The sequence below is a fragment of the Pseudorca crassidens genome, chromosome 14 (assembly GCF_039906515.1).
Source record: "Pseudorca crassidens isolate mPseCra1 chromosome 14, mPseCra1.hap1, whole genome shotgun sequence".
Classification (NCBI taxonomy): domain Eukaryota; kingdom Metazoa; phylum Chordata; class Mammalia; order Artiodactyla; family Delphinidae; genus Pseudorca; species Pseudorca crassidens.
Genome location: NC_090309.1, coordinates 32,573,844 through 32,583,844, shown reverse-complemented (window position 1 = coordinate 32,583,844; position 10,001 = coordinate 32,573,844). Strand labels below are relative to the sequence as shown.

At 39.3% G+C, this 10,001-nt stretch overlaps 1 protein-coding gene across 22 annotated transcripts in view; it reads right to left on the bottom strand.

Moving 5' to 3' along the window:
- The window catches only part of AAK1 (AP2 associated kinase 1), a 173,399-nt gene that overhangs the window by 8,801 nt on the left and 154,597 nt on the right, over positions 1–10,001 (bottom strand). For 10 of the 22 annotated variants that reach the window (XM_067704811.1, XM_067704810.1, XM_067704817.1 and 7 more), the window contains one exon: positions 9,791–9,901. The exons of 6 other annotated variants lie outside the window; for them this stretch is intronic. In XM_067704811.1, the coding sequence (XP_067560912.1) occupies positions 9,791–9,901 (111 nt within the window). Of the gene's footprint in view, positions 1–114; positions 9,902–10,001 lie in introns of those variants that run through there. 6 more of the 22 variants (XM_067704826.1, XM_067704829.1, XM_067704827.1 and 3 more) reach the window with 2 other exon arrangements.

Sequence of the window (10,001 nt, the reverse complement as noted above, 5' to 3'; positions counted from 1 at the left end):
CCCCACGTTACCCTCTCCCCTTCTAAGCAAACCATTAGGTAGTAGAAACTTCTGCTAACAATTTTCCCCTGCTAAAGTTTCTGCTTGAATTAATCACACAGAACACAGCAGAAGCAACATCAAAATCAATTTATTGGGAAACCAGTTACTTAGAGGCATTACATTGTAAAGAGACGTAGAGAGAGATCTGAACATTTTAGAAGACACTGTACAAAAATACTATGTTTCTCTGAATCCTGTAACTTTTTAGCAGTGCTTCTTTTTAAACAGTTCTGACCTTAAATATTGTTTTCAGAAACAAAAAAGGTGGGTCCCCCCCCACCCCGCCACCATTTTTATTTCTCTTTCTAGAACTCTGAATGTATTTGGTGAATTCCAAATTACAGTCTTTAAGTTAAATTCTGTACTGGTGCCAAATGGCTTTCTGAATAGTATATGAAGAGGATAAATGTTTCCTTGCATTATAACTTTAGTATGTGCACCCATATGGTGATAGGAAAGCGTTAGTCAGGGGACAGGAAATAAACAGAACACCTTCTCCTTTGCAATATATGTGGAAAGACATAATTCTAATCTCTCAGGCAAGTATATCGATGTGAGATCTGTCACAGTGATTCCCAGATGATGATGTCTGTGGGGAAATTCAAATGAAATGGGGCAGAGAAGTTTTCCAAGATAAGATTTGCTGAGCAAAGTGGTACGAATGGCCCCCAAAACTCCTTGAACTGCTTTCTAACACAGTTATCAGTTGGACAGTTTTTAGTTCCCAAAATTAAGTCATGACTTCTCATCTTCCAAAACCACCCTAGAAGCTGATGTGGTTCTGTGGGAGAGCAAAATATCTCTTAGGAGAAAACTGGCAAATTTAGTCATGACCAACTCTGGCCACCATGGGAACCAATAATGAAAATGAGCACTCGTTTGACTGAAGCTAGTGCTCTGGGGAAATTTAAATGGAACGTAGTCAAATCAAATTGTGTGCACAGACCTCCAAAAAGCAGCTACCTATAGAACGCAGGGCATCTCGGATGCCTGCAGTGTTAGAGTACATTGTGAGAGCTGTAAAGTACCAAGCAGGGGTACCCACGTGCAGAGTCAGACAGGCTAGAAGGGCATTCCTAACCTATCTAAATTACTTACGTTAAAAGTGAGTTCTTGATCAAGTCAACTGTAAATCTGCCAACTCAGAGCATATTCTATGACTTTCATGATGAATAGGAAAAATCACACCTAAAATTGCGACAACTTTTAAAAATTTATATATAGTCACAAAAATACTATAACATCAAGTTTGAAAGGAGAACTAGTCTCCAGTCCTTCAAAACAAGGCCAGACCTATTCCATCTCTGTCTTTGAACATGAATCTGCTCTATAGGATTGGAAAAGCACCTTTAAAGGATTTTCCCTTGAAGGCCAGATCTCTTAACCTTTCCATTCCTTTTAGAGGAGGTGCAGTATGACCAAGGCTGAGAGCAACCACCCTTTGTAACCCTCCAAGCCTGGCGTTCTGGAGAACAAAGACACGCAGTGGGTATGGGGCACGCAGACATCCACATTCCCTCAGGGAATTTTGGTGGTGGCAGCACAAGAAACAAAGCAGTCAAGAGAAGGACAGAGTCTAAATAACTGTAAACAGAAGATAGACATTAAATCTTGTTGGCAGTTAGAGGGTTTTTTTTTTTTTTGAATATGCGTGTGTTATTGCAGGGAGGGAAAGCATGTATTTTCAGGGTGAACAGTCCTTGTATATGAATATAGCCTTGTACTGTCAGAAAAACATGTTGGAAGCAGTCTGCCTACTAGCAATGAAAGATTTATACTAATTTAACCTCAGTGCCTTGGCCCAGTTCCTTTGGAAACCAACGGCATGCAGAGCAGATGCCCTGTGACTAGAAAACTCAATAAAGCTAGGCAGTTGTTCTTGGGGTAGGGGTGGGAAGTGATGGGGGGGCGTTGGGCTTAAACCTGGGACCTGGCCTCACAGGGTCAGGGTCTCCCTTATCAAGCATAAGGGTCTTCCTTATCAGGAAGCTTAAGGTAGGGCATTTTGTTCTAATTTCCTCAAATTAAGTCATGTCTCTTTTCATTTTGCTTTAGCACATTAAATTAAGCAAGAAGTCAAAACACACTTCTTTTTCTTGCTCTGATGTAGGACTGTGTGCCAGGTTAAGGTTAAGCACACTTTTTGACACTTCCACTAGGAATAACTCCATTTGAGTCTATTTTGGGGCTGCAAATTAATGTCGATTTCAGTAAGAGCTTATATGCTTCAGAAAGAAGGCATCCTCAAAAGTATCTGATGCTTTGGCAACTATCCTCACCAATTCCCTATTAATTTCCAAAGCAACCCAAAGTGCTGAATAATTTAGAATAGGTTTACCCTGGAAATTTTATCTGATGGACAGTGAGGGCCATGTTTCCTAAAAAAGAATGAAAATCTGAAGACTTAAATTGCAGGCTGGATATTCCTGAGTGCAATATATCATGCGTGACCAGAATTTTACTTTCTCCCAAACTATAAAGAGAAATAACAGTTATAGGGAGTGTCAAAGACATAATTCTTGCCCAAAACTGAAGGTGAAATCTTGGAGTATTGGGAAACCTTCTCATATAGTTAGCAAATAGAAAGCAAAATACCCTTTACAAGAACTTCAGAAATGTAGCACCAAATGAAATTCACACTCTCAGAGCTGAATCAGGGAATCAGGAGATATACATCAAACTAGTAATTTCCATGACCTTTTGCTTAGATAATAAAATTAAGCACTGGGTTCTACCATATGCTGTGGAGTTGCATTAAAACCCACGCCTGGCGAATAAGATATTTGATGGGGGACAACACTGGCTAGAGGCGCTGGGTCTCTCAAGCCAACAGAGCAATTAAACGAGAGAGATTTCTCCCTGGGCATAAAACTGTCGTTGCCAACGTAAAATGTTTAATTAAATTAGCCTGGGTACATTAAAGATTAAATTAGAGGAGGGTAGCTGCAAATCTGTGCTCTCTTTTACAGCTCCATGTCTGGTCATATCAAATGCAGGCTCACAGGGGTTTTACTCTCTATGACCGCAGATGAAGCCGGGGTAGCCATGACTCATTAAAATGTCCTCTGCACGTCTCTCATACGTGTCTGCACTTTCCTTGTGCACAGGTGCTTATGGTCACTCAACAATGTGTTTAAATCCTTTTTTGCAAAAGTGGGTTTTCAGATCAGGAAAAGAGCAGCTACTGTAAGTTATTTATTTATAGCTCTGAACATCATGCTCCTGTTTTAACAGATGAAAGTCTTTATTTTCCTGTATGTTTACATAAGAAACTTGTTTACAGACTTGTTTTTTATACAATACTTGTGTAGCAAAGTTCAAATTTCACATTTTTCTGTATAAGATAGCTTCATGTACCTCTGTTTGCTTTGTCTTCTTGGGAGGACAGGATAAAGGTCTGTGGTGAATACACATCCGTGTGATGAGGGCGTGTGCGACAGGGCAGAGAATACTCCTAGGGCAAGACTACATCAGAGTGGGAACCAGGAAGATATCTTCCATTCTAGCAACTACCATGCTGCTGCACAGATCAGCATTGTCCAAAGAACCTCTCTCCCCCATCACAGTGAAAGGAAACCCAAGAGAAACAAAATAGTATCTTGTTACAGATTATTTGAAATGGAGGCCATCTGGGATTCATTCTGACTCAAGAAATCCAAGCACATTCAACTCTAGGAACATTACTAGTGGGGAAAAGGAAAAGGCTAATAACTTTGTGCTGGTAAAATTACAGTCTCTTGAGAGGAATAAAAGATGGCTTTGTAATATCTGGAGCGTTTCAGTAAAGGTACCATTTTAAGTATCCATCTAATAGTTTCTCTGTTCTGCCGGGCAGCCTCTAATCTGCTTAATTCAGTACTTTGGGCAATCCTGTCATTTTTATCCCCAAAGTCTAAGTTCATGGCTACAGAATTCTGAATCTTACAGACTGAGAAAGCTAAGACTCCTGGAACTATAGACAAACATCGGCATGGGAGACTTTATTTTGGCCGAAGTTCTCTACAATGTGCATCTGTTCAGCTGAATTCATATGCCTCCATACCTCTGGGCTGAGGTCAACCCCAAAAGTCTCCTCCTTCCCCCAGCACTACTGAAGGCAGAACTGTTCCTGACCTGGGCGGTCGGGGGGGAGAGGTTGTGTTGCTTTGAATCATTTATCTCAGGAGACCCCGAAAAAAGGATTAGAAACAAAGCTAATATTTCATCTTGAGAAAAACAGGTTCTTTTCCTGGATTTGTTCCCCTATAATTACTAGCAATCCAAGTTCTATAATTCTAATTTGGGAAGAGCCAAGTCCAGTATCAAATGACACTGAACAAAGTGACAACCTCTTTCAGAGGTATTTTAAAACCCCTATCTTTCAATTTTCCAAACCATACTAAAGACAGGCGAAATCGTATAAGTTCCCTTATTCAGAATATTAAGGAAGTTAAGACTGATTGCTGTCACATTCCATTATGAGATCCTCTCTGGGAATCTTCAGTGAATTATTCATTCTTCTTACTATCTTCAATAGTAACCACTCTTCAGCTTAGGCGAGTGATTTTGCTTTTTGGAAACATCTAAATGTTATTTAGAACCAAGAGTGGTAGGAAAAGATCAAGAAAGAGAGCATACTACTTTCAGATGCTGAAAGCGATACTAATTAGATAATACAACTGATTTTCTTATATTTATTATCTTTCTTGATAGTATTGAATATTTCTAAGGAGAGAAGTTTCAAAAATAACATAAATGGTGGCAGCATCATTTGAATAAGTATGTTTCCCAAGTAAAACCAGATGCCTTTGAAGGGAACACTCAATTAGGTATCACAACTCTGATACATCTGCTAAAGAAATCATTAATTATAATCACATTTAGAAGTGTCCATTTAAAGCTTATCTCCTCTGAGGGCTGTGCTTTTAAAAACACTGGGACTCGAATTTGGTGATCTAGTTATCTGAATGCTGTAAAGGGAAAAAAATCCAATTTGTGATGTTTTCTGGTACAGGTACTACTTTTGCACAGTCGGAATAAAAGCAAATCAGAAACATATGCTTACAGTTATTTGTCCATTTTTAAATGGCAGGTCCTCAATTATACAGTTTAAAAAAATTGAAATCTTCTGATACTGTTTTGTTGGAATAGGTAGATACGTGTGTGTAATATTAAAAAAAAGGGAAATCTATGTCCAACACTCTGTGATGATTTATGGGTCTCTTCAGATAACCAAGAGAGAGAGCAACCCGGGTTAGTGAAAGCCCATTGTAATTCTCTAAAATGTAAATACTGCTACAGTAATAGTAAGAGCTACAGAAGATAACTGAAGAACATCAGGATTATATAACTCCTTCATAGTCCTCCTGAAGCATCATAATAAATACTTAGAACCCTAGAATTCTATAACCTTAAAAACCATCTAGTCCAAACCCATCATTGTCAGTAAGGAGCAGCCCTAAGAAGTGAAGCCCCTGCTGAAGCCCCACTAGGCCAGGGACTGGCAAAGGTCAGGACAAGCTCCCAGGTGGCCTGTCCTGCCCGGGTCTCTTCTCCCACCACCTGCTTTAGGTCCCACATCTGTGAAATGAAGTGGATGGACTAGAATAATCTCTAAGGTCCCTCTTGTAGCTCAGTCTACAGTTTCAAAGTTCTATCAATTATTAGCATACTATACTCATCTCAAATAAACCCTTTTAGCTCAAGGATGATGCTATAAACTAAAGAGGTCCCTTTTATCAAGTCACTCACATGTCTTCTTTAGCAGAAAAATAGTTCTCTCCTTTGAAGCCCTACTCCTAAAGAATAAACTCAAGATAATTTCATGTCATTATCCCCCTCAGGCTTCCTCCACCCAGTCTCTCTCGTTTCTAGTCTATTCATTTTCATTAACATTCTCCATTAAGCTTTATTGAGCCAAATGACTAGATAATATATCTCAATGTGATTACGGGTAATACATGAAAGGAATAATTTAGAGACACTTACCTAATTTCTAAACTGTACTCTTCATGGTTTCAATTAAATTGAGAAACTAGATATTTCAATATATTTCTAACATGTATATATGAAAAGAAATCAAACTGGAAAACATAAGCATAAAACATTATTCTTATTTAAAAATAAACATCTCTTTCATTAGTTTATATATTCTTTCTATGTCTGGGAAAAAGAATACCATTTTGATCGTCAGTAATATTCCTGTCCATAAAGGGGCAAACCAAGTCCCATTTTCACTGCTCTCTAATCATGGAGAGCTCTTCGAGGATATCTTTTTTTTTTTGCGGTACGCGGGCCTCTCACTGTTGTGGCCTCTCCCGTTGCGGAGCACAGGCTCCGGACGCGCAGGCTCAGCGGCCATGGCTCACGGGCCCAGCCGCTCCGCAGCACGTGGGATCTTCCCGGACCGGGGCACGAACCCGTGTCCCCTGCATTGGCAGGCGGACTCTCAACCACTGCGCCACCAGGGAAGCCCGAGGATATCTTTTTTAACCCTCAGCAGGTAGGTTGTGCCTCCCTCAATTTTGGAAATGACCCATTATGCTAACAGAGGCCTGTACTTAGTGTGTCTAGTTTCAGCTGACACGGAAGTACTTAAAGTCAGAAGGAAGACTGAAAGGTTCCGACTTTTCCTCTGATACCTTTCAAAGGCTGTTCTCACATTGCTGGGGTCAAAGCTTGACCTCCAAGGTACAGGGTTTTGCAGGCGGTTGTTGCTGTTCAGCTTTCTTTTTTTCCCCCTTAAAGAGCAAACGTGAAGAAGAAGAAACAAAAGTGCTAGACAGGGAAATGAGCAAATGGACCTGGAATTTTATTGGTACAAATCTGATCAACTAAGAGGTTCCCTTCTGACCATGAAAATGGCACTCAAGGAAGAGAACCAAATGGGGTTCTCTGTGCCTACCTCTTTCAAAAGGGTGATTTTATAAAACTGCTTTGCATGTAAGGAAAAAAATATACTTCGGTGAGTAAGGACATATACAGAGGGTGACCATGAGTCATGTTGTCACATCAGTGCAGGGGCCTTTATTTATTTTATGAACAATATTCTAAGGTTAGTGAGAAACTATGGTTTGTTTTGTTTTTTTAAATCTAGGATGCCAAGGAAAACCAACTGAACATATTTCATTGGCTGCATCCTTCAATTCAAACATCAGAGAGAAAGAAAGGTAAGTAGCCCAAGTCAAACTGTGCCTAGTGTGTCAGCATACTTATTTCTGATTATCTGAAAATAAACAACATGCTTATTCTACAAAGACAGAGGACCTGCTGAAAGCTTATAGCAACACACAAGTCTACTCAAAATGATTCCATATGTTACACTGTAGGATTGCTGCGTAGTTAGTTATACAAGGGAAAGAGATCAAAACCCTGTACAGACACCTGATATCGGACTTGAAACGCCAAGTGGAAACAGAACTATTCAGCGTCTTCATTTATACACAATTTACAATATTTGATTCAAAATAAAAATCACAAGAAAAATACATCTGTTTCTGCTACAATTCCTTCCCCTCCCCCATCCACCCCCCCATGAAAAGTCTTCTAATAAAAGGTATCATATTACCACCACTGTCTGGTTTTGGTCTAATTCTGAGATCCCGGCTTGGGACAGTTAACACGAAAAGGAATGGCAATACTTGGAATTTATATCATGTACACATTTTATCCAAGGATCTCAAGTACTTGCAGTCATGTCTCCAGATCTGAGAAATCACGGTTCAATGGAAGCCAGAGTGCTGGACGAATGCTGGGCAGGTTGCATGGGGTGTGAAATCCCTTGGCTAAGTCTACGATCAAACAAGGTCAAAGTTGGTTGGCTAGAGCTGGGCTCAATTTCTCTTTCCAAACATACACCATCAGTCAGTTTTACCCTCTCTTAAACCACGCACCCATCTCCAGGTTACTACCTCGAGTTAAGACCAACTGAAGAAGCCATGTCCTCATGATAATGCAGCAGCATAAAAAGCAAAAACAGAGAAACACATTCATCAGCAACTGGCCAAAGGAGATGGGGTTGGGAGGATTGATTTGGGAGGCCATTCCTAGCAAGAATGAGACAAAGGTGTCAATTCACTAGTTTCAGTTACAGTTAAGCTTTTGGTGGAGTCGATTCCAGCAGAGGTGAAGCTCATGGCATCTAGCGTTTGATTTAAGATAATGCTATTGAAGAAGGGTAATGAGAAAACACAGCAAACTAACAGAGAGGAGCTGGCCAAGGAGTATCTGGAGGGCCAAAGTGATTTTCTTTCCTTATCATCTCTATGGGAGAAGGCAAGGGGTAGTAGGAGATTAGGGCTAGAAGCCCCTTATTTGCAGATTAAAAAAAAATCATTTTCTTTTAACTCTGTAATGAAAATGTATATTACGGTATGAAGGTTACAGAACTGCATCTGCTACTGGGTCACGGCTACAGGTCTATGAGCTGATCCACCAGCAGTAAAGACCTGGCTAGGTTGGGAAGACTGGACTCAGAGCTCCCACTGCTGTTTCTAGAGTGCCCACCTGGAAGTGGAGAGATAGGAATTCAGTACAAAACACAGAGGGTTAGGGTTTAGATGTGCAGAACAAGCAAAGGAGAAACACAACAAACCAAAACACCCTAGAGAAACAACAATTTACATTTTGCAAACTCTTAGATGCTAATTTTTAAACATATAAATTAGCGATCCACCACCTCCCACCAAACGTTCAAGCACTGTGTGCATACCCTACTGTAGGCAGGAGACCTTGCAAAGAGGATGCTATTTTCAAATGAATATCTATTCTGCCTGAGAACTGCTGGCTGTACACTAACTTCCTGATAACATCAACTCATTTCCCTGTAAATTAAAAATCCGTAATTTCTGATTTGGGGAGGAATTGGTTATTAAGACTACTGTAATAAAAACATGCTTTAAAAATATATAGATGGGGGGTGGGATAGGGAGGGTGGGAGGGAGATGCAAGAGGGAGGGGATATGGGAATATGTGTATAAGTATAGCTGATTCACTTTGTTATACAGCAGAAACTAACACAAGACTGTAAAGCAATTATACTCCAATAAAGATGTTAAAAAAAAAACAAAACAGCTTTGGGTTTTTGAGTGTAGAAAATAAATAAATAAATAAATAAATAAATGTAAATAACACCTATATATATATATATGTATATATATGTGTGTATATGTGTGTATATATATATATGTGTGTGTATATATATATATACATATATATATATGTATATATATATGGTCTTAGGGCAATTCAGTGTTTTACGGCATGGTCAAATGATTTTAAAACAACAAAGAAGAAAAAGCATGCTCCACAAATGTCCAAAAGATGCAAATGATATCAAAGTACCATTGTTAATCTCTTTGGGAAGAATATTTATTACAGATTGTTCTAATCATGATAAGAAATACCCTGTGCGTTGTTTTTTTTTTATATATATATCTTCAGGTTTCCATTGACTGAAGATCACTTTATTTTTAGCTTGACACTTTGTAAAAACCAGCTTTTAGTCAAACTATTACTTTTAGTCAAATATTACTTTTCTTCTCTCTAAATAAACACCATGGTCATGCTTTAAGATACCTATATTAGTACCTTTACCTGTGTCTCCATCTATCTACACTGGTCCAGCCCATAATGATTGTTATTACCCCCAATTTCCTTCGTTAAATGTTGATGCTTCCTCCCCCACACACACCTTGTAGATTAGGTACATTACTATTTTGAAGAGAGCTGATGTCAAACTCTTCTCTTTTCCCCATCCTCTCTTTCTTACCTTGTGGGTTTTTGGTTATCAATACAGGAATAGGGTCAAACTCATCTTCTGCCACCTTGTCCGAGCCCTCAGGGACATCAAAACCTGAGATGAGATTACTATCTTCTGCAGCTTAATACAGAATGCAAGTACACAAGCAGAAACAACAGAGGTAGAGATTAGCAAATGAGAGAATACATAATAGGCACACAGTTCCCAACTGTACAATCAC